This window comes from Mirounga leonina, unplaced genomic scaffold, assembly GCF_011800145.1.
Source record: "Mirounga leonina isolate KUSES-001 unplaced genomic scaffold, KU_Mleo_1.0 Mir_82, whole genome shotgun sequence".
Lineage (NCBI taxonomy): Eukaryota > Metazoa > Chordata > Mammalia > Carnivora > Phocidae > Mirounga > Mirounga leonina.
In genome coordinates, this window is record NW_023270825.1 from 51749267 (window position 1) to 51774216 (window position 24950).

General features: G+C 35.9%; 2 protein-coding genes and 1 pseudogene across 2 annotated transcripts in view; 2 read left to right on the forward strand and 1 right to left on the reverse strand.

The window, feature by feature from the left end:
- The window catches only part of MIS18BP1 (MIS18 binding protein 1), a 46789-nt gene extending 24508 nt beyond the window's left edge, over positions 1 to 22281 (forward strand). Inside the window, exons 11-17 of the mRNA XM_034992391.1 lie at positions 1315 to 2182; positions 10556 to 10728; positions 11475 to 11635; positions 13913 to 14061; positions 18640 to 18727; positions 20443 to 20497; positions 20672 to 22281. Of these exons, the coding sequence (XP_034848282.1) occupies positions 1315 to 2182; positions 10556 to 10728; positions 11475 to 11635; positions 13913 to 14061; positions 18640 to 18727; positions 20443 to 20497; positions 20672 to 20775 (1598 nt within the window). The 3' untranslated portion in view covers positions 20776 to 22281. The remainder of the gene's footprint in view (positions 1 to 1314; positions 2183 to 10555; positions 10729 to 11474; positions 11636 to 13912; positions 14062 to 18639; positions 18728 to 20442; positions 20498 to 20671) is intronic.
- On the forward strand, positions 5053 to 6201 carry LOC118002107 (annotated as a pseudogene).
- Positions 22282 to 24372: 2091 nt separating the features above from the next.
- Positions 24373 to 24950, reverse strand: part of FANCM (FA complementation group M) — a 64336-nt gene continuing 63758 nt past the window's right edge. Inside the window, exon 23 of the mRNA XM_034992498.1 lies at positions 24373 to 24575. Within this exon, the coding sequence (XP_034848389.1) occupies positions 24437 to 24575 (139 nt within the window). The 3' untranslated portion in view covers positions 24373 to 24436. The remainder of the gene's footprint in view (positions 24576 to 24950) is intronic.

The window sequence follows — 24950 nt, forward strand, 5'->3', positions numbered from 1 at the left end:
AATGGTACATAATGTGTAGGTTGTTGCAGTATTTCACTATGACAATTGGTGTGATGATTTATAATTTGTATATATTATAATTGCAATTGGATAATTTATAATTAGAAGTTCAGTTAGTTTGGCTTCTGGTTTCTTAAGTTGCAAATTGGAGAATTTCTCTCATTTTAATTTTCTTTCTTTAACTAGTGACACAATATAATAAAGATTCCCAAGTTCTGGTTTGATTGTTATCCCATGATGCTTCATGGAGTTTGGGCAACTCAGCAAAACTGTATTTCCATTGCCACCATTAGGGATGATAATGGGGCCACACAATAGAGTTCCTTGTTCCCCTAACTAGGATAGCTTGCATTTCATGTAAGGAATTACATACCTAGTAAGGTTTTAGCAACCCTAGTGGTTTTTTATGTCACCTAAATATTTTATCTCTAAAGAGTTGATTTAACACTTATTTATCATTTATTGCATATTTGAAAGGCTATGTACTAACTCCAACAACAACAAAAAAATCCAAAAATGAAGACAAAATTCTTACTATTTAGGATTTTTTTGCAGTCTAGTTCAAAGATAAGACAAGTTTGTGTTTATAATGCAGGGCACATTGTCAAACATGGTATTATTTAAAAGTAATCTGGAAATTTCAAGAACTTTCAGTTGAGGGAATCAGGACAAAGTTTGTGGACGAGGCAGATTAGAGAATGGAATTAAAGCAAGTAGCGAAGGGTGCCTCGGTGGCTCAGTTGTTAAGCATCTGCCTTTGGCTCGGGTTATGATCCCAGGGTCCTGGGATCGAGCCCCGCATTGGGCTCCCGGCTCTGTGGGAACCTGCTTCTCCCCCTCCCTCTCCCTCTGCTTGTGTTCCCTCTCTGGCTGTCTCTTTCTCTGTAAAATAAATAAAATCTTTAAAAATAAATAAAGCAAATAGTGATTTGGTTTGTGAGTGAAGAAAACTTTCCAAGTAGATGATATTAGTGAAAGTTGAGAATCAAGAAAATTGGGAGAAATAGTGGTCTCGTAGACATAGAATACGGTTCAGATTGAGTACAGTGAGATTAGAACTACATTGAAGGCCAGACAGAGGAGTTTATCTGTATACTAAGTAGACTGTAAGAAGTCACGAGCCAGTTGATTTAAAAAATAAGTTTACAATTGAAGGGGCAGTAATCTGAACAGACTGGTACTTCAGGAAGACTAATAATGACAGTAGTATGTACAATGGAGTTTATGGGGGAAAAAATATATTTTAGAAAAAAATTTTGTGCTTTGTAGCTAATCTGAGATTTTGATGTTTGGTTTTGTCTTATGAAATTAAAGAGAGAACTGAAGAATCGAATGTATCCGTTGACATTCTAACCTCAAGACAACTGTTTTTCTCAGACGAAGAAAGAAAACATATGGCTCCTAATCAGAAGGAAGCTTATATTTTAGTGACACCACTTAAGTCTAAAAAAGTGATAGAACAAAAATGCATGAAGTATAATCTGTCCTATGGCACCATTAAAGCAGTAACAGATTTTGCAGTGCCAAAGCATCAAAAAGAAAGTAAATCAGACTTAAATGGAACTGCACATTTGTCCAGTAAGCCCACAAAGACCTTCCAAAATGCATTTGAGTATAGTGTGGATCATAAAAATAAAAAAAAGGAAGATTGCAGTGAATGTGATTTAGTCACAGTCAACCAGAAAATCAAAATATCTAGTCCTAAAAAGGAACAAACGGTCACCTCTGATTTTAAGAAAAATACAAGGTTGTTTCCAAAATTGAAGAAAATCAGAAATGCATCTATGTCATTTTATGAGCATCAGTCCTCATCAGATTTGTCTAGTGAAGAAAGCGAAACAGAAGAGGGAATTAGAAAGAAAGCTGAAATTGCTAAGAAAACCAGAGTAAGGAATACCAAAGAAACAGTGGTTTACCCGAAGAAAAGCACAAGAACCACCGCAAAGAAAATCCCAGTGATTTCTGAATCTGAAACTGAAGAAAGTGAAAGTGAATTTTATATCAAACAAAAGAAAGCTAGATGTTCTGCTAAAGAAAATCTTCAGAAATCTGGTATTAGGAATGAGTCTCCAATTATTGAGGCAATGGGATCTAATGAGACAAATAGGCATTCCTTTGAATGTTTTCCTGGTATAATTCAGGATGAAGAATGGAATGAGAAGGAATTACAGAAACTTCATTGGTAAGTAGTTATATTTGACTCTGAAATATCTAGAGTGGCCACAAAACAGTTGAAGACCTAAAAATTCCAATAACAAGCTGATTTAGTGACCTCTAATCATTAATATGGAAGATATCCAAAAACACGTGGAGAGAAATTTATACAAAGAATGGAGGGAGAATACAGATAACTTCTAACTAGGTACTAGGTACTAACTAGATAACTTTCTACTAGGTACTACAGCTTGCATATAAGCAAAAGAAAAGTTAATTTTCCTTTCTTTCCCATTTAATCTTTCAAGACAGCTACCCTCCCCCTCAAGAAAAGGGTATCTATGTGAGGGGGTGGATGTGTTATTTGATTGTGGTTGTCATTTCACACTGAACATGTATATCAAGAGATCCCATGTGCACTTTATACAGTTTTGACAATTATACCTCAATTAAGGTGGGGAAAAAAATTTTAACAAATGCTGCTGTCTCAGATCATCATATTTTAAGAAATATTTTATAGTTAAATTTACTATTACAAAACCTTAAAGCTGAATTCAGACCTGCAGATTATTTAATATGGTCTTTTCCCCTGCATTTGCAGAGTAGAAATAGCCTCACAAATTAGGTGATCCATCCAAGGTTTCATGGTCAGTGCTGCTAATAAACCAAGTATGACAAGAATTGGGTTTAGCTGCATAGACTTGACAGGCAGTTTGAGTAGTGCAGTAGCATTGGAAGCTAGAGCATAGTTGAGCAATGGAGAGTGAATGAGACAGTAAAGACAACCTAGGTTGATAACACAAGAAATTGGCAGTGATAGGGAACAAAAAAATGGATAGGTAATAGAAGAGTGTGAAGATAAGGGAAAATGTATGTTTGGTTGCTTATTTGTTTGTTTGTAAGAGGACTCAAGCCAGAGTATGGTGGTGTGCTGATGGGAATGATCTAATAGAAAGAAAGGAAGATGTGATTGATAAGAGAGAATATAGAAACATACCACGATCAGGGATTCGTTTTCTTGAGTGCTCCCTAACCTTATAACATTTAGAATTTATTTTCACATCTACCTTCTTGAAACACTCTTGAAATCTCTGTGCCACTGTTTCTTCTCTTTCATTTTCCTAAATGTTCCTTCTCTGTCTTATTTTCAGGCAGAGAATTTTCCTTCTCCAGAGTTCTTGGTTTTGGCTGATTTCTTGCTGTGATAATGTAGTCTTCAGTGATCTTTTCCTTCCATAGTTCTAACTTTACTCTTTGAACAGGGATTCCCAAATCTGTATCCCTAGTCCTGAATTCTTATATTTAGATATGTATTTCCCATGGGGCACCTGGGTGGCTCAGTCGGTTACATGTCTGCTTTTGGCTCAGGTCATGATCCCAGGGTCCTGCTTCTCCCTCTCCCTACTCGTGTTCTCTTTCTCTCTTTCATAAATAAAATCTTAAAAAAAAGATTTGTATTTCCTTTTGCCTATTGGGCATCTCTCCATAAATCTCACTTGCAAGAGATTCTAACTTAGTATGTCAAAAACTAAACTTATTTTCCCCTGCCAATCTACTTGGCCTGACATTCCTGATTCTGAAAATGTAATACTTTCAGTCAACTAGGTTTAAACTTTATCATTATTGATTTTTGTTTTTAAATCAAAGTAGTTCTCAAGGAGCTATAAATTTTTCCACAGGATCATTCCATCTGCACCCTTTCTCTTCACACTACTCTTTTTCAGACTTCTAATGCCTGCCATGGAAGTAGCCTTGTATTTTTACTTTGTTTGCATCTGTGTAATCTGTTTTATGTATCTCCAGATTAATTTTAATGTGTAATTGTGCTTCTAACATCAGAAACCTTCCCTGCATTCTTACCAATCTTCAAATTATATAGAGATCCTTCTGCCTTGCATTGACAGCATACAATACTTTTACTTTATCCTTTTCAGCTATATCTCCCATCATTTTGTTATAGTAAAGGTTTTCAACCTTTACTGTATATCCATATCATCTACGATTATTTTAATGCCTGAAATTAAGATTCCAGTTCCCAATAAGACAAGGAAAGCAAATTCTAGTCTTTTTTTCTTTGCAGCTATAAACAGAATGCATGGAACAGCTTTTTGTTGACTCAGGAAATGTAAATAGTAGGGGCGCCTTTGTGGCTCAGACCTTAAGCGTCTGCCTTTGGCTCAGGTCATGATCCCAGGGTCCTGGGATCGAGCCCCGCATCGGGCTCCCTGCTCGGCCAGGAGCCTGCTTCTCCCTCTCCCACTCCCCCTGCTTGTGTTCCCTCTCTCGCTGTGTCTCTTTCTGTCTAAATAAATAAATAAAATCTTAAAAAAAAAAAAAAAAAAAAAGGAAGATACATAGTAGCAGGCTGATCGAGAAAGACCAGAATTTTAAGTGAAATGAAGTGGGGGCATAGTTCTAGTTTTCCCTCTGGTGTTCCTTAACCTAGATTAAGGCCACTTAAAACTTAGAAGTGGGCACTGAGGCATGACTAAGAGTTCAAAGAAAAGCCCTCCACTTCTGGCTTGGGGAGAAGGAAAGGGGACGATTAACACTCAGAAACAGTAGAAGTCCCCCAGTTCTCTTTTTCTTTTCTCCTTTCTCTTACGTCACAGTCTCCATGTAATCCTGCAAGGGTGAAAATCACAGCAGCATGTGGAGCCCACATGTACCTAAAACTCTGAAAGTAGGAAACCTTCCAATTACATATAGGTCTCAAAAGGGGAGGGCAACTGGAGTGCCTGCATGTCTCAGTTAAGTGTCTGCCTTCAGCTCAGGTCATGATCTCAGTCAGGGTCCTGGGATCAAGCCCTGTGTCAGGCTCCCGTTCAGTGAGGAGTCTGCTCCTCCCTCTCCCTCTGCCCCTTCTCCCCACCCCAGCCCCATGCTCTCTCTCTCTGTCAAATAAGTAAAATCTTTAAGAAAAAAAAAAAAGGGTAGGGCAACCTGTTTTTGTGTTGCATTTTTCTCTTTCTGTCCTTTGTGCTTGGCACTGCAGAAAGATACAGTTGTATGAAGTGTACTGCAGAGCTGGGTAACTAAAACCCTAGGTTTCTGCCAGAGAACCCAAAACAGGAACCCTGGGGAACTAAAAATTGCAAAGGGAGGAGCTAGGGAAAGCAACCCTATATAAAGTTGTTGATGAACTTTTGGGCTCACCCCTGAGTTGCACATGTGAGGATTTGATCCTAAACAGCATACCCAAGACTGACAACTGAACTAAGAGGTAGACTGCCACCCAGTTTCTAAGCCAGCCAGCCACTCAGTGTCCCCCACACAGGATTATTTTAATAGCACTGCAAAGCTTTAAAAATAGGACATACTAAAATTACAACCACGAAAGACTGATTGGAATTAATAGCTCAGGTTACAACCAGATTGACTGCCTACTAAAACAAAAACATAAGCATTCTCCGTGGATAAACATGACCAAGAGTTTTACAGTATTTCAGAATGCCTAGGAAATAGTCCAGAATTACTCAGTATATGAAGAGGAAAATTTCAACTCACGAAAAAAAAAAAAAAAAGATGCTAATGCTGAGATGATACAGCTGTTGTAATTACCTGACAAGACCCTGAAGCAGGTATATTAAAATGCTCCAGGAGCCTTTAGAAGAGCTGACAAGATGGCAGAAGTGGAGCAGAAGAAGCGCACCCCCTCCAAGTTCAGCTACTGCGGCGCAGACCTCGACCAGCTGTTGGACAGTCCAGGAGCCCCTGGTACAGCGCCCAGCAGCAGCGGAGGCTGAACCACGGTTTGCGGAGGAAGCCACGTTCACTGCTGGAGCGCCTGCAGAAGGCCAAGAAGAAAGCTCCCCCCAAGGCATAGCGCGAGGTGGTTAAGGAGCACCTGCGGGACATGATCATCATGCCCAAGAGGGTGGGCAGCCTGGTGGGTGTCTACAAGGGCAAGACCTTCAACCAGATGGAAATCAAGCCCGAGATGATTGGACACACCTGGGCCAGTTCTTCACCACCTACAGGCTTGTGAAGCACTGCAGGCCGAGCATCCCGGCCACCCACTCCTCCCACTTCATCCCTCTCAAGTAGCTTAGTCAGCCAATAAGAGCAGACTTTTTTAGTCAAAAATTTATCTATTTATTTAGATTTTATTTATTTGACAAAGACAACGAGAGAGGGAACACAAGCAAGGGGAGTGGGAAAGGGAGAAGCAGGCTTCCCACAGAGCAGGAAATGGGATGTGGGGCTGTATCCCAGAACCCTGGGATCATGACGTGAGCCAAAGGCAGATGCTTAATGACTGATCCACCGAGGCGCCCCTCAGTCAAAAATTTTTAAAAAAAGCTCCAGGAACTAAAACATTCTTGGACAGAAATTTAGAAAATCTCAGACATAGAAGATAAAAAAGAAGGCTCAAATGAAAATTTTAGAACTGGGAAATAGGATAATCAAAATAAAAAACTTACTAGATAGGCTCAATAACGGAATGCAAATGACGAAGGAGGCAGTCAATATCAGAAATGAAGGAATAACAAGATAAATGGTAACTATCTGGATAAATACAACAGACTGTTTTCTTGAGTTCTTTAAAGTGTTTAATGGTTAGCAAATACTACATTTTATGTTGGAGTTTTGAGTATATGTAAGTTTAATACGTAAAACAGCTACAAGATAAAGAGGAAGGATGAAGAGACTTATGATGGTAAATTTTCTATTCTACTTGAAGCAGTAAAATATTGATTCTAAGTAGACTATTAAGTATTGTAATTCCTAGAGCAACTACTAAGAAACTAGACAGAGGTATTTTCAAATATATAATAGATGAAACACTAAAAAAAGTTTAACCCAAAAGAAGACAGAAAAGGAGAAATAGAAAACAGAACAAAGCAGAAAGCAAATAAAATGATTGACCTAAATCCAAACATAATTACATTATGTTAGTGGTCTGAATGTACCATTTAGGACAGTGTCAGAATGAATTCAAAAACATCCCTGCTATAGTGCCATGTAAGAGAACATCAAATATGAATAGGTAAGTTACAAGTAGAAGGATAGAAAAATACCATGGAAACTCATAGCTGAAATGGCTGTACTAAAACCTGTCAAAGATTTTAGTACCAAGAAAATTATCAAGGATAAAAGAAATGTCAGTTCACCAGGAAGACAACAATCTTAAATGTATATACACCTAACAAAAAAAACCCCTCAAAATACATGAATCAAAATCAGAGAACTAAAAGGAAATGACTGAACTGAAAAGATAGGTAAAACCACATTTGTAGTTGGAAACTTCAATGCTTTTCTCTTGTAATTGACTGACTAGTAGACAGAAAATTAGCAAGGCTATAGAAGAACTGAAAACACCATCGACCAACTATCTAATCAACATCTGTAGAACAGTCCACCCAACAGTAGGGGAAAAAATACATTCTTTTCCTAGGGTAGGTGGATCATTCACCAGATAGAACATTGACTAGGTCATAAAAACAAATTTAAAATGACTGAAGTCATGCATAGGGTGTTTGTTCTCATCATAGTTGAATTAAACCACAAATCAATAAAAGAAAGCTAACAGGAACATTTCCAAGCAGTTGAAAGTTAATAACACACTTGTGAATAATCCATGGGTCAAAGAAGAAGAAGTCTTGGGAGAAAAAATACTGAACTGAACAAAAATGAAAATAAGTCAAAATTTGTGATGTGAGCACAGAAGTTCACAAATAGCTTTATGGGGTGGTTTTATGGAGCTCATCTCTGTTGATTTCTATGGAACTTTCTACATAAATAAATCATGGTACAGTTAGAACAAATGGACTACTGAGTAATGAAAAGTAAGAACTATTGATATATGTAACAACCTGAATGAATTTCAAAGGCAGTATGCTGAATGAAAAAAAAAGCCAGCTCAAAAGGTTACATACTGTATAATTCCATTTCCAGAACTCCATTCTGGAAAGAAAAAACTAAGAAAACAGATCAATGATTGCCAGTGGTTATAGTGGTGGACAAGAGAGAGGAAGCACTAGGAATTTTTTCAGTGTAATGGAACTGTTATGCATCCTAATTGTGATTGTGGTTATACAAATCTTTATATTAAGATTCACAGAACCATATCCAAAAAGACAATTTTACTAGTATGATACCTTAAAAAAAATGTTAAGGTACCTAGACTGCATACTATTAAAATATTTAGATATGGCAGGCTTGGGTTTGGGCTCTGATTTTCTAGTTTTTCTCAAAGCTCTAACCTGCAGCCATGCCTTTGAAGTTTACCATATTACAAATATGGACTACTTTCTATTCCCTAACCTTATGTCCTGTCTCCTCATCTTCATTTCTTTGCCAGTACTGTTGCCTTATTTTCACCTGTTATATTTTATCCATCCTTCATATTTTATTTCACATGTCAGTCACTCCTTCCTATAACCCTTCCTTGTCATCACCTATTCCTACTACCCCACTTAACTAGATAGAAGGCTTCTTTCTTAATTAGATATAATACTTAATGCTTCTTGGAACATAAAGCAGTTCCAATCCTGACTGCATGGCAGAACAATCACCTGAGGAGCTTTTGAAAAATTCAAAGTGTTGCTACTGCAAACCTACTAAATTGAAATCTTCAGGGGTAGAGTCTGTAAATCTATTTGCTTACTTTAGTAACTTATTTGCTTGGTTGTACATTTGATGTAAGCTCCTCAAGTGAGTCTTAGTTGCAGCCCACTGTTACATACTCCTCATCATGCTTATAGCCTAGTTAGCAAATAATCACTCTAAGAGGTTTATGAAAACATAACAGGGAAACCTGACTTAGCGTAAGCAGATACTTGAACTAAGATGTGAAGGACAAATAAGAATTATTTAAGCCAAATTTACATAAGTTCATTTTAAATGAAACAGGAAGAAAACATATTTAGAAATACTGAGAGAAGGCCAAAATAACCAGAGTACAGAAAATGAGGGCAGAACAGTACAGGATGAGATTAGAGAGACAAGAACAATGTAAAAGTCATATTAAATACTTTGGTTTTTATGCTAGTGAGTTATAAAAGCAAGTTGTATTTTTCTCCCTCTGTCACCTATAAAAGCAGGTTTTAAGTAGGATTGCAGTGACATACTTGCTTTTTAAAATTATCTGGGATAAAGTAGAGATGTGTTAATTACAGACTAATTTTTTATTAAATGCATTAAGTATTTTTATTATGAAAGATAGTCCTTCTGGCAGTTCTGTACTTGCAAATTAACGATGTACACAAATAGGGAAGCTTGACCTCCAAATCCTTTTAGCTCTCCACTTTAGAACACCTGTAGAATGATTAATTATGCAAAAAAGTAGAGTACTCATTAGTGTTTAATGCCTGTAAGTATTTGTCTTCCTTTTATGAATGGAGTGAGTGGTATTCTTGTACCTGTTCACAAGAGTTGATTCATATAGATTTACAATTAGATAAATTTATTAAGTAATACCCTAACCTCATCATTTCCTGATTATTTTACATTTTATTATTATTTATTATTTATTATTATTTATTATTATTATCTAGCCTTAAGGTTCTTTACATCAGTTGTATCTGTGTGGTGGAAATTCTGTGTAATTGTGTCCTATCACATGTTTCTTACTCCACATTCAGGGACATCACGTTGGTAGCTTGAAATCAGCCATGATAGAGGTATTTACAATATGGAAATTGGCAAACACTACAAATAAGGGCTTTTTAACCCCAGAGAGCTGGTTTTTAAAATTTACCAGCATAATGCTGCATAGGTTAATTGGTGAGTTAAGTAGATCTTTTCTGGCTGAAATGTCAGCTTAACCACAATATGTAAAATCTGTTTGAGGAGGGAGAGAAGCAGAAATATGTGTACCAGTTTCTAAATATTTACAAATAAACTTTCAGAATATAACTCGTTTATTAACTTGGTTGACTACCTTATATTGACTAACAGTTTTTTTCTCTTTCAATTTTCATTTCCCTCAAATATCATATGTAAAATATTGCACTCTGTAAAATTGATAGAATGAGAGCAAGAATAACACTTTCTAATAAGAATTTATAACTAAGAGCTCATTTTCCAATATACTTAGCACTGGTAAGATTTGAGCAACAGTGTTGAAAAGTTAGTCATGCTAGAGTCCCGCAGATCAAATCACTGATAGTTGGACTTAGGAAAAAGATGTTGAAAGACCTGAGATGAATTTCAGGTTTCATAGAATAGAACAAAATAGAAGATACCTACCAGATACGTAAAATTACATCTTCATATTTTAAGCACTCAAGTAAGTTACTGAATGGAAGGAATAGTATCTTCTTCCCAGTTATCTAGAATGATTTTGGTTAAAATTCCTTTAGCTCAATAAATCTCATTGATTTAGTGGTATGTATTCAGGAGGTTGTTTTTATTGATTTGAATTTCTTGTTCTTTAACTGGTTTTGGTCTTCCATAGTGCTTTTGCATCTCTTCCAAAGCACAAATCTGGTTTCTGGTCAGATGTAGCTATGGCTGTAGGTTCTCGATCTGCTGAAGAATGCCAGAGGAAATACATGGAAGATCCCAGAGAAAAAGGATCCCAGAAACCTGTCACTAAGAAAAAAACAGTCAATCCCAAAGGCCAAAATGGTAACCTTTGTAAATTGTTTTTGCCTAGTTCTCTGTATTGATTTCTAATCACTCACTAGATATATTTATCCATGTATCATTGTCTTACAGGTGTTTTCTCCAAATTTTAAAGCTAGAAAGAATTCTGAAGATCACCTGTTTAATTTTTCAGTCTTATCTAGATAGTTAATTCCATTAATAGTAGCCTTAGCAGCCTTGTGCTTTGAATTTGTTCTAGGAAATCTGCAGTTAGATCTAAAGATTTCAGTATCTGGATTATTGTTCTAAGAGTCTAATTTAATTTGAGGTCACTTGGGTAGAAATTCATAATAAAATTAAAAATAAATTTAGTTTTCATATTCCCCAGGAGTACACATTCCTGCTCAGGGTTTATGACAGAGCTTATACTAACCTTTGGGAATATCCTGTCCTTGTCCTAATTCAGTAAGGTTTATATTTTTACAAAATCAATAAATTAGACATTCAGCAAGGGGAATGTAGGAGGTAACCTTTCTTTCCTACTGGGTAAAGACCTTTTCCACCTCACCCTGGCTAATCTTATGTAGTTTCTTCATGAGTATCTTGTGGGCTAATTATATTGCATAGATCCCAGTACAGAAAGAATCTTTTGTTATATAGGAGACTTATTAATAGAGGATGAGTTTACTTAATATAAATATATAATTTAGATTTTACAAAGTCTGTTAACTTTAGAGCAGTTACTATAAATGACCAAATCCTTATCAAATGTTTTGCTGACTCCTAAGGCAAGATAGGTGATGCTGATAAGAAGCAAATTATTAAGATAACTGCCAAAGTGGGAACTCTTAAAAGGAAGCAGCAAATGAGGGATTTTCTGGAACAGTTGCCAAAAGATGATCATGATGATTTTTTCAGTACAACACCTTTGCAGAATCAAAGAGTACTGGTAAGAGTCTTAAGTGCATGAAATCATTGCTTTCTTTATATTGACTTTTACATCTTTCATTTTTATGTATTGTTAGTGTTCATCCCTAATATTTAGGCCAAGGATTGATAGTTCCACAGACATGACCCAAAGTATAGTGTAGGAAGCAGTCTGCCAGTACATCAGTGTCCAGAGTCTACCCGTTAGTGAGTTCCAAAGGTAATGGGTGTAGAGCCAAACTGAAAAACCAGAAATGTTTAAATAGGCTAAATGTATATATTTAAAATTTCATATGCAATGAGGCAAACTTATAAGGTATTACCTACTGTATAGTAAATTCAGTGGAGGGATTTAATGGCAGCACAAAGTTGACATTTGAATGTATAAAAGAATTTTTGTAGTATGAAAAATCATATAACTAAAAACTTCAGTGATTTGGAAAAAAATATTTTCAACAAACAAAGCCAGTGTTTATAATATGAAGGACTAATTCAGATGTTACTAGAATTAATAAAATTTGTCAAGGAGTGCCTGGGTGGCTTAGTCAGTTAAGCATCTGACTTTGGGTCAGGTCATGATCTCAGGGTCCCGGGATCGAGCCCCGTGTCAGGCTTCCTGCTCAGTGAGGCATCTGCTTCTCCCTCTCCTTCTGCCCCTCCCCCCGCTCATGCTCATTCGCTCTCTCTCTCAAATAAATAAAATCTTTAAAAAAAATTGTCAAGATTGCAGGGGAAAAGTGGACAAGAAAAAAATTTAAAAGACTGAGTGAATACTTGGGGAGGTGGTTATATTAGCTGACAATCAAAGGAAAACTAAGTAACCCATATGTATATATTCTAAGTTACAGAATCTTTTGTAAAAATAAGTTAAAATATCCACTAACAAAAGCAGTGGAGATACTGATGTAGCCAATCATCAGTGGATGTAAAATGAATCATACATTTTGGAAAGCATCATGGCCATGTTCAAGAACCATTAAATTAATTATATTCATTGGAATTTACCCTAAGAAATTCAAAAGAAGCCAAAAATCCTTTTTTTTTTTAAGATTTTATTTATTTGAGAGAGCGTGAGAGGGAGAGCCAGACTCCACACTGAGCAGAGAGCCCAACGCGGAGCTCCATCCCAGGACCCTGAGATCATGACCTAAGCCGAAGGCAGACTCTCAATCGACTGAGCCACCCAGGTGCCCCAAAGCCAAAAATCTTGACAGAGTTATTCATTGCAGGTTTATCTTTACAGCAGCAAACAGGAAGCAATGTATATATCCAATAAGGATATTCTTCATAAACAGTCAAATACAATATAAATATTAATTGCAAATTTGAGACTATTTCTAGAATATAAATGTAAATATTAAGAGTATTAAGATTAATGCAAAAATGGATAGATACAGACAACTGATAGAAGTAAAAATTCAGAGTTGTTTTGGTGAGCTGAACTTCGGGGATAATTTTTTAATTTACTTCTTAATATTGTTACATCATCTCCAATATTAAAAGGCTACACAATGCTTTAAGAATTTAGTAACATCATTATCTGGGGTCTTTCAGCCTATGTAATTATTTATTGCATAAATAATAAAGGGAGGTATTTTAAGGAGCCATCTGAGGCTCTTACTATGTTCCCTGCATAACAACCACGGTCCTTTAGGGGTTATATCCTTTATATAATTCTACCATCATTTTAGGTTTCTGTAAGGTTTTAATGTAAAGGAAGGTAAAATCTTAATGAAGGATTGAACTGTTTATTGGAAATGTATATACAGAAAAGTTTATTATTGCTTGAGTTCCTATTAAGTGCCAAGCATAATAATCAATGAATTAGTTCTGTTTTGTTCTATTTACACAGAGGTAAGCAAACCATGACCCATGGGTCCCATCTGGCAGGCCACATTTTTTAGAAACAAAATTTTATTGGAACGCAGACATGTTCATTGTTTACTTAGCTATGTCTGCTTTCATGCTACAACAGCAGAGTTGAATATTTGGGACAGAGACTGTATGGACCACAAGGCCTAAAATAAATACTATCTGACACTTTACAGAGAACATTTGCTGACCCCTGGTCTTTTCACAACTTTTAGAAATAGGCGTCATTGTCTCTGTTTAACACAATAGAACCAAAATTTTTTAAAGGCCAAGGCTCTGTTCTGTAACCACTATTAGTTTAGTTATCTCAGTTGGAAAATTATAAGGAGGAAAACAACTTATTAGCCCACCCAAAAACATTTCGTGATAATGAGAAATTCCATTTTTAGGGTTGTCTGCTGGCTGGTAATAAATATTTGTTTTCTAGTTGCCAAGTCTCCAGGACAGTGCAGAAGAGGATGATATTCTGCCAAGTATGGACAAAAATCCAACAACTCCATCATCAGTTGTCTTTCCACTGGCAAAAACTCCTCAGTGTCAGCATGTCAGTCCTGGCATGCTAGCCTCTATAAATAGGTAAATATGCATATGATACTGTAATTCTCTGCATCAGCATTTCATGAGTTGGGTAGTAGATGTCAGTAATGAGAAGAGTTATTTAAAAAAAAATTAAAAGGGCGCCTGGGTGGCTCAGTTGGTTAAGCGACTGCCTTCGGCTCAGGTCATGATCCTGGAGTCCCGGGATCGAGTCCCGCATCAGGCTCCCTGCTCGGCGGGGAGTCTGCTTCTCCTTCTGACCCTCCCCCCTCTCATGTGCTCTCTCTCTCTCTCTCATTCTCTCTCTCAAATAAATAAATAAAATCTTAAAAAAAAAATAAAAAATAAAAAATAAAATAAAAATAAAAAAAAAAAAATTAAAGAATAGCTCCTAGAAGTCAAGGATGAACAAGTAGGGATATTTGTTCAGTAGTGTAGGACACAGCTCACACTTTACATCAGGATAAATTCCAAATGGATCAGAGTTTTGCATAACAAATTATACTATAAAATATACCTAAAGAAACCTTGGAGGATTATTTGATAATCATTGATTAGTGAAAGTCTTTTCAAACTATAATGCAAGACTCAGAAGACACTAACAAAAAGAATCGTAAAGTCAACCAGATAGGGTGCCTGGGTGGCTCAGTTGGTTAAGCGACTGCCTTCAGCTCAGGTCATGATCCCAGGGTCCTGGGATCGAGTCCCGCATCGGGCTCCCTGCTCAGCGGGGAGCCTGCTTCTCCCTCTCCCACTCCCCCTGCTTGTGTTCCCTCTCTCGCTGTGTCTCTCTCTGTCAAATAAATAAATAAAATCTTAAAAAAAAAAAAAAAAGTCAACCAGATAGTTTTACCCCATACCAACTACCATAAGCAATCAAAAGATAAGCAGTGATCTGACAAAAGAATACATGGAACTCATCAAAGGAAAAGCCTAATTTTCCTAATGCAGCACTCCTACAAATTAAGAGGAATGGAAAGCCGTTCTCATGCATTACTAGTGAGAAGGTAAATTAGTACAGTCTGTGCAAGAAGCAATTTTTCAATATCTGTCAGAATTGTAAATACACATGCTCTTTGACCTATCAGACCTGCTTCTCAAATAGTGAATGCACAGCTTATTAGAGTATTGTTTATAATAGCAAAAGACTGGAAGCAACTCAAATGCTAATCAAATTCTGGTACCTTATGTAGCCATAGAAATTAATGAATTCTTTATGTACTATTATGGTAAAATGTTCAAGATATATTAAGTGAAAAAGTTAGATGCAGTGAATTATTTGTGTAAATAGGGGCTGTGTGTGTACTTGTATATGTTATCCGTGCATATAAATGTAATTGCTTTTCTTTGATTAAATATATCTGAAAGAATATATAAGAAACTGAAAACATTAGTGATCCCTACAAAAAGGGAACTAAGGTCACTTGGAGATGAGAATAAGAGGGAAACTTTTTGAATTTTGAACTATGTGAATATAGGAACTACTTGAAATACAAATAAAATTAAGAAAAATCAGGGGCGACCAGCAATTGAATGACACAGAGAAAAGATGTAAAGTAATAAATATGAGGCCTGAAAATAAGCCATTCCATTTGGCAATCAAGCAGGACAATGCTGATTTTATGAAGAGTAATCACCATGGGTGTGAGGCAGAGGTCAGATAATAACGCCTGAGAAAAATATTCAGTCCTCTCCTGAAGCTTAGTGAAATTTTAATTTGCATTTATTTGGTAAAAACATAATTTTTCCCCAGCAATCCACAAGATATTTTTTGTTTGTTTTTGATTTAGTATTCATTGCAGGTGAAGGTATATTGAGAGTATAATTTTGGACAAAGTTTTTGGTAAGCACTTTGGCCAAATCATCAAAAGCTTTAAAATGTTCATCCGTTTGGCTCTTGAACTTTGTTCATCAGTTATAAGGAAATATATTTGGGCAAGTATGTATGTACATTTGTATGAACAAAGATGTTCATCATGAAACATAATACTGAAATGACCTAAATGTCCAATAAAGTTAAGAAATTAGATTTGTCCATATAATAGAATAATATGTAACAACTAAAAATCATGCCTTCCAGAATTTTTAACAACAAAGAATAATGTTCAGTTGACAATAGATTTTAAAAGCTAAGAAATTAAATTATAAACAATATTCCAATTTACATAACATGTATTCAGAAAGGAAATTTCTTGACTAAAAAATATCACCAGCCATTATCCTTCTAGGTTGTAGAATTACATTGAAGTGAGTTTTGGTGTTTTGTTTTGTTTTTTTATATCACTTTTACAATGATGGAAATACATCTTTTTTTTCCCCCGAATAGAACACATGGTGGACTCATTTGTATCATGAAGATATGTCCTAAACCTTTTAAAAAATGAGTTTCCTAGGCCTCTACACTATCTCTTGACTCACCAGCTCTAATAAGTGGCTTCCTTTTTATTTTAAATAATGAAACAGTTTTATCATTTCAGAAGTGATTTTTTCGTACAGGACAACAGACTCATGAGGTGCTGACCCTGAACAGCTGGCCAGGCTTATTGACTAGCTCTGCAGCACTGTGTGTGGTTCACATTAATATCTTAATACAGTCACACATTTAGAAATTTCTACATGTCAGCTTTAAGGTTGCTTCCAAATTATCATAAAGGAAAGGATAATTGATCATAAAGGATCCTGAAGCCAGGAGAGAGAATTAGAATTGGTGCTCAGCTGGTATTTACGGTCATAAGCAGGACTAGGAACTGTAGGGGAAATGGGAACAGCCGTCCTGTTTGGCTTCAATTTGTGTCTGCAAGTTGAGCCAAGCCTATTAGCTAAGAATGAGAGGGGGGTGGAAATAAGCTAAAAAGAAATGACTCAACAGTTAGTTGGAAGCTATAAATTAATTGAGGGTTTTCATCACCAGGTGTATCCTTAAAGTGGTTAACTGTAAGATTCAATTTGGATAGGGAAGGAAGTGAATAGTAGAAAGGAGTGAGAGGTCCATAAAAGGGAGTCCAGGGACAAGAAGTCTCAGTGAATTTTGGAAAAGAGAGGCAGGCAGCAAGATAGTGATTGTAAAGAGCACAAATGGGGCAATGAACAATAATTTAAACCGTAATTTCCTAGAATATTCTTATTCAGTGTTTCCTTTAAAATGTTAGGCTGAAGCATTTTGTCCATCAGTACACCATTGTCTCTTTAAAAATGGAAAAGACAAATATGTTTTTGTTCTTGTTTTTAAGTTTTTAAATTCTAGTTAACATTACAGACATACTAGTTTCAGGTGTACAATACAGTGATTCAACACTTCCATACAACACCCAGTGCTTATCACCAGTATACTCCTTAATCCCCATCACCCATTTAGCCCATCCGCCCCATCTACCTCCCTTCTGGTAACCATCAGTTTGTTCTCTATAGTTAAAGAGTCTGTTTCCTGGTTTGCCTCTCTTTTTTTTCCCCCTCATGTTGATCTGTTTTGTTTCCTAAATTCCAGATATGAGTGAAATCACATGGTATTTGTCTTTCTCTGACTTATTTTGCTTAACATACTTTTTAGCTCCATCCATGTGTGTAGCAAATGGAGAGATTTCAATCTTTTTTATGGCTGAGTAATATTCTAGTGTGTGTGGGTGTATATATATACACACTTTATTCATCAGTTGATGGATACTTGGGCTGTTTCCATAATTAGGCTGTTGTAGATAATGTTGCTCTAAACATTGGAGTGCAAGATCCCCTTGAATTAGTATTTTTGTATTCTTTGGGTAAATACCCAGTAGTGTCATTGCTGGATTGTAGGGTAGCTCTATTTTTAACTTTTTTTTTTTTTTAAAGATTTTATTTATTTATTTGACAGAGGGAGAGAGGAAATAAAAGCAGGGGGAGTGGGAGAGGGAGAAGCAGGCTTCCCTCTGAGCAGGAAGCCTGATTCTGGGCTCGATCCCAGGACCCTGGAATCATGACCCGAGCTGAAGGCAGACGCTTAATGGCTGAGCCACCCAGGCACCCCTCTATTACTAAGTTCTTGTGGAACCTCCATACTGTTTTCCACAGTGGCCGCACCAGTTTGCATTCCCACCAACAGTGCACGAAGGTTCCCCTTTTTCACATCCCCACCAACACCTATTGTTTGTGTTGATTCTGACAGGTACGAGGTGATATCTCATGTACTTTTGATTTGTATTTCCCTGACAGTCCTGTTGAGCATCTTTTCATGTGTTTGTTGGCCATCTGGATGTCTTTGAGGAACTGTATTCATGTCTTCTGCCTGCTTTTTAATTGGATTATTTCTTTTTTGGGTGTTGAATTGTATAAGTTCTTTATTTTGGATACTAACCCTTTACCAGTTATGTCATTTGCAAATATCTTCTCCCATTCCATAGGTTGCCTTTTAATTTTGTTGATTGTTTTCTTCCCTGTGCAGAAGCTGTTTATTTTGATGTAGTCCCAACAGTTTTTTTATTCCCCCCAAAATATATATATACTTCCCAGAAAATATACTTTTTCCCAGAAAATAATACTTTTTAAAGATCAAAACACATTTTAAATTAATTTTGTCAATTGCTACTCAAGCTGTGGATAGAAGTATGGTAGTTAATTTTGACTTAAAATTTTGTATTCAAACAGGAATGATTGTGATAAGTATGTTTTTCGTATGCAAAAAACCCATAAAAGTAAAGGTGGCATTGTCTGGGGCAATATCAAGAAAAAAACAGTAAGTTTATTTATTCTTCATTTATTCATCACATCTATTGAACAACTATAATATATGGCAAATTGTGGAAGTTATAAGTTATGTAAGAGTTCTTGCCCTAAAAGTAAATAGTCTTAGAGAATAATAATTTATGGAGGTACAGTGGGACCACCACCTTATCTCCTGATTGTATATTCCTTCTGACCAGATTATGGCAATCTCTTCCTCCCTCACCCATGTTGAAATATTTATATTGCACACTTGCTAGAGTATAATTCTTCTCAGAGAGTTTCTAAACTAAACATTGGGATTACATAATCACATCCAATCTGTGGGTTTCATTTATCCACTGGAAATGGCAGATACTTAAAATCAGCCTGGAGACTAAATTCTTTAAAAGAAATCTCCAAAATTGAGGGTGTAGACAGACTCAGTGATTCTTAGCTTCCCTTTCTCCAGTCCCACATTTCTGGGACTGGAGAATGAAATTTTGGTTTGTTGCAAAGGACCTGGAATCAACATAGTGAGAAAGACTTCATTGGCTTCTAGTCTCTATTTTGCCAGTGAAAAGTTGGGTTGTTTTGACAATTGTTTCACAAACTTGAATGTGGATAGGAGTCACCTAGGGATCTTGTTAAACAGATCCTAATACAGTAGATTTGAGATTTCTGCATTTTTAACAGGCTTCAGGTGATAATGCCTATGTTGCTGAGTAGTAGCAAGATTCTCATCCATTCAGTCTGTTCTCTGCACAGTGATGAAAAGTTCACATGGATATAGATCCATAAGGACCCTTCCTATTAAGAATTTTTATTTCTTTGTATTTCTGACATCATCCTAACCACTACTGGACTTCTGTTTTTCTTAATGGGTCATAATGTCAGCAGCAGTCTACCAAACTATAATATCCTTGTGATTTAGTCCTATTTTTTTCATAGACTAATATTTTGTAGCTAATGTGTGAGGATAGAAAGAGCAAAGGATTTACTATTAAAAATTCTGATTTCAAGACCTGACTCCCCATACCAGCTTTATAATAAAACAAGCTACTTGGGCTTTCTAATCTCATTTTATTCATGTATGGTTATCGTTGACATGGGAATCGTGATACTGGTTTGATGCCACTGAATGATTTTGAGAGCTAAATGATAGAATAGTGTTTTTGACTCACTTCACAAGAAACAATACATTTATGTCACAACCTGAACATGAGTTTGTATCTCAAAAGTTTGAACTATATTTACCCTTAGTACAGTGGATATACCCTGTCATATTTTCTATTCTATTCCTTTTCATTTTTTAAAGGTAGCCAGCCATGGCCAAAAGTTTAAAAATCATTGATTTAATAAGCAGATATTACACACTTAAAATTTGTCATATAAATTAACATTTTAGACAAGAATTTAAATTTTGCTAGTGTAATGGACTGGAATGAGTACTTAGATTTTGGCAACTGTCAGAGGCCCATAGACTCTCCTTTCACCTCTGCAGCATTAGTTTGTAATATTTTCTTATAGTCATGTTTTCCAGCAATGGGAAACAACTTTGAATAAGTGCTCTTGCCCTAGATAAATTCAACTTAAAAGATAGACATTTCACAGATAATTATAATGTGATTAGGTATCATTATAGGCATGTGTTCAAGATACTTGGGATGAAGCATGCTTCTTTTGTCTATGTTTGAGGCAGAATTCACAGGAGGTACTATTTAGCTATTAACATGAACTTTCTTGCAGGTTGAAACTGATTTTTCAACTCCAACATCAAGAAAAAAAACCCTGTTTAACAAAGGTAATTTTTCTTTTGTAGCTTAATCTATTATAAGATAGTCTCTTATTAACATGGTACTAAAATTAACTGCTCTCAAATGGGCAGACCTACTATTCAGTTTCTCAGTTCTTTTCAATTTTATGAAATTGCTTTTAGAAGTATATTAATCTTTTTTTATTAAACTTCTCTTTACAGAATTAGGAGAAAACTCTGGTATTGGAAAACTTTTCACTAATGCTATGGAGTCTTTAGATGAAGAAGAGAAAGATGATTATTTTTCAAACTCTGATTCTACATAGTAAAAATGAGAAAATATTTCCAGGATTTTTATCAAGAAGCAGATTTTTGTATCTTCTTTTGGAATACACATATTTTCCTTAAAATGTACCTTCATATGAAATTGTGGATTCCTTCTCAAAGGTTTTAGGAGTTTGTATTCAAAGTAAAACATCATTCTGTAAATATTCCTCATTGCTGCAGCTTACTAAAGTATAAGGAAAATTGTTTTGCTTGTATAGATATTTGTAAATTTCTGGGTTTTGCAATATTAAAATATTCTAGATAAGTCTCTTAAGCATCCAAGTCTGTTTACTTTAAGAAAATCATGTTCCAAACAGATTTTTTAAAAGCTTCCAAGAAAATGTTGCTACCCTTAAGGGATAGGGGAGGGAGAATGAAAAGTAGATTGTTACTGCTGGCTACTGAATTCATGAAAAGCATTTGTTACCACTTGGTATACAAGCCAGAATTGATCTTATGTTTAAATTACATGTTGTTGAAACTGACACTCTTTCTCCTGATTTTTTTCTTAAAACTTGTGATTGGCATATCTATGAAACCTATATAAATTTATTGCTTTTTCAGTATTTTATTAGGTAGAATCAGAGAACAAATTTTGTTGCATTACACCATATTTACATATGCAGACATAGTTTACATTTGGTCTCAATATTAAAAAGTGGATTAGACAAACATTCAAGTAGTTGATCTACCATTGTAAGGAGTCAGGTTAATATGCCATGTCATGGTAAACATTATTTTCCTTTCAGATAGCTCCTTTAGAAATAAACCTTTTTTTAGCTTAATCTGCCACTCTGTTTTGAAATTTGACATAGAATATTTTGCCTGTGGTTATAGTATATATCGACTTATCCTTTCTCTCCAGTTAGACTGTTCAAATAAACTTGGTTTGCTTTTATAATATTTCTATTTTGGTTCTTGTTTGATTACTGAATCATGGAAAGTAAACAAATATGCACTTTGTTACTGGTTCAGCTTGTTGCCTCAAAAAATATCAGAACTTTTAGTAAAATATACATTTTTCTTGTTTCTTAAGAATTTAGTCAGTAATAATCAGCAGTTATATAACTATAGAATTTATGGAAACACAAGATTTAAAAAGAACATTGATGAGATATTAGACTGAGTTCATAATTGTTCCTGCCACAAAGATTTTAGACGTAGGATGGAACAAATGAAGGGATTATTTTAGAGTGAAATACTGTTGTATAACTTAAGTTGCCAATATTTGGTATAATACCATGCTGTTTAATGTTAATGGATAGTGTTTTTAAGGAGTTAGAAGGTACTTAAATTCCATAATGAGAAACAAAAAGATAATTTTGATGTTGCACAGACAACACCAAAAACTGTGGCCTCACCCCCTTCCCCGCCCCCATATTCCCTGTGTCCTGTTGGAACTCCTTCAGTGTCCCTCCTAGTCTACTTTATTGTATTCCACCTGCCAGGTACCTGCTTAATACCATTTCTTTCCATCAGGTCATAAGATAAGCTAGTACGGCTTAAAGTAACCTCCAAAGGAGTCTTAAAAGTGGCCTCAAAGATGGATTAATAATCAATAGGGCTGATAGTTAAGTGCTACCAATGAGAGTATAAAGAAGGCTACTACAGCTTAAATATGGATAGAGCTCTATACACAGAAGCATAAATAAATGAAATCCTCTAGGTTAAGTCTCTCACAGCATGTTAATTTATAAAATACTCTGTCTGGTGGTTGGACACAAAGAATTTGAGCACATTGGTGTCTGCATGGGAGATGCTCCAAGGTGGTCATCAGCCCAGGTCAATGTGAAGTTAAGGAACTGCATGCTTCTGGCACCCAGGTAGGGACCAAATGTCCCCACCCACATGCATCGCTGACACCATGTAAGCAAAAAGCAGCAGAACAGCACACTGGAACCAGAAAGAAGCCCCTTTCTTCCTTCTACTGACAAAGCTTAAATCATGCCCACTGTAGGGAGAAATGTTCAAAAAATCCAGTCCATTATAGTAAAGCAAGATACTAAAGAGTAAATTTGAGCCTGAGAGATAAATCAGTAACTGGACATGAGCCAATACTTCTCTCTGACTTTGACAGAATTATTGAACAGCAGAACTATGAAATCTGCTCTCAGAAGAATTAAGAATTTATACTACCACAAAGAAGCTAAGTTCACAATTAAGAGTAATTTTTTAGTGAAAATAACTGTATCTAGTTCCTGGATTCTGGTTCTAGATTTCCCAGTAAACTTGAATAAGTCACTTGTTTGTGGGCCTCACTTCTACCTGATGAGAAAAGAGAAAAGCAATTTGAATTAGATGAACTCTGAAGTCCCTGCCTGATGTAAGGCAAGGAGAACGCTACTGTGAGGTTGGTTCAACTACCCTGCAGTGAATAAAGGACTCTAAATGGGGGGCAACCAGAGAATAAAGGACTCTAAATGGGGGGCGGGGGATCAATAGTTAAAGGCTGCATTAGCACTAGACTAACTAGGAGGGCCTCAGATGTTGCAGATGGAGACATCTGGTAACATGGAGACATCTTAAAATGGTAATAGCATCACAGACAGACTATTATGGGCACAATGAAGTCCACATTCAACAGCTTATCTATACTAACCAATTTTCCAAGTCTAAGCCAATATTACCCTTTGAAAATATTTCAACAACAAAAAAAGCAGTGTAGGTTGGAATTCATACTAACAGGATTTGACTATACTTGATTGGGACACTTCTGGTAAGATAATCATACTCTGTTAAATTTTCATCTCTCCTAGTTACTCATGATACACGTACCATTCACATCTTACACGATATGTATGTAGACTCAGGACATTTAAAATATTCTAGGGCGCCTGGGTGGCTCAGTGGTTAAGCGACTGCCTTCGGCTCAGGTCATGATCCCGGAGTCCCGGGATTGAGTCCCGCGTCAGGCTCCCTGCTTGGCGGGGAGTCTGCTTCTCCCTCTGACCCTCCCCCCTCTCATGTGCTCTCTCTCCTTCTCTCTCTCTCAAATAAATAAATAAAATCTTTAAAAAATAAATAAATAAAATATTCTAGATGATACTATCATTTATATATAGAAAAATTATTTATGACCATTAAGTTGGCAGCAGTCAGACACCTCAACCTATTATGCTAACAAATGGCAAATACAGTACTATAATCTCTGGAAATTTTCTAAAATACATCTCTAACTCGAGCTTTTACCTTCTTTTTTTTTTTTTTTTAAGATTTTATTTATTTGAGAGAGAGAGAATGAGAGACAGAGAGCATGAGAGGGAGGAGGGTCAGAGGCAGAAGCAGGCTCCCTGCCGAGCAGGGAGCCCGATGTGGGACTCGATCCCGGGACTCCAGGATCATGACCTGAGCCGAAGGCAGTCGCTTAACCAACTGAGCCACCCAGGCGCCCGAGCTTTTACCTTCTTAATAGCAACTTCAATAAACCTTTTTAATTCAATAAAAAATAAATTTCATAATCTAGTTAATCAAAATGATTACTGAACATCAGGTTTTCTTTTAAAATAATTTATAATCTATATAAATATAAATGTACACAATATAAAATAGGAAAATATTCTTTTACATATTTTAAACTGATCATAACAAGCCACAGGAGTGATTATTGAAGTACATTTAGTATTGCCAGAGTTCTTTCATAACCTCACCTGAGCAGTATGATCATGCATCAGATTGTAGTCTACCTTGGTTAAGACCATCTGGTAACATTTGCATGTCAAATACATAGTGAATATATCTATATATTTCCTCAGCCTTCTGATGAGTTACTTGTGCATATATGGAGATTTCTTGAGGTGAGCTGAAAAATAAATTAGAACTTTTGACTTGTACAATTTAATATTCTTACTTGCTTAAAGACTACCAAACGTAAAAGAGTTAATATGTCCTTAGCACGAGTTTAAATAAAATATTCTCTATATTTAAAGTCATATATAATAATAATTTCAATATCTTACACAGGTTATTTTAATTAAAATAACCTATTTTCTGAAATCTTCCTTTTCAAGCAATAGACAAAAACTAGTAAAATTTACACTGTCACATTTGTCTAGTTCCAGAACTAAACAGCCCAGGAATGTTAGAATGCAAGCTCAAATATAAGAGCTGTCTGTCTAGCTCCCAGAGGACTCTAAGCTCCCTAAAGGCAGTGCCTATTTTTACCCCCCATTAAGAT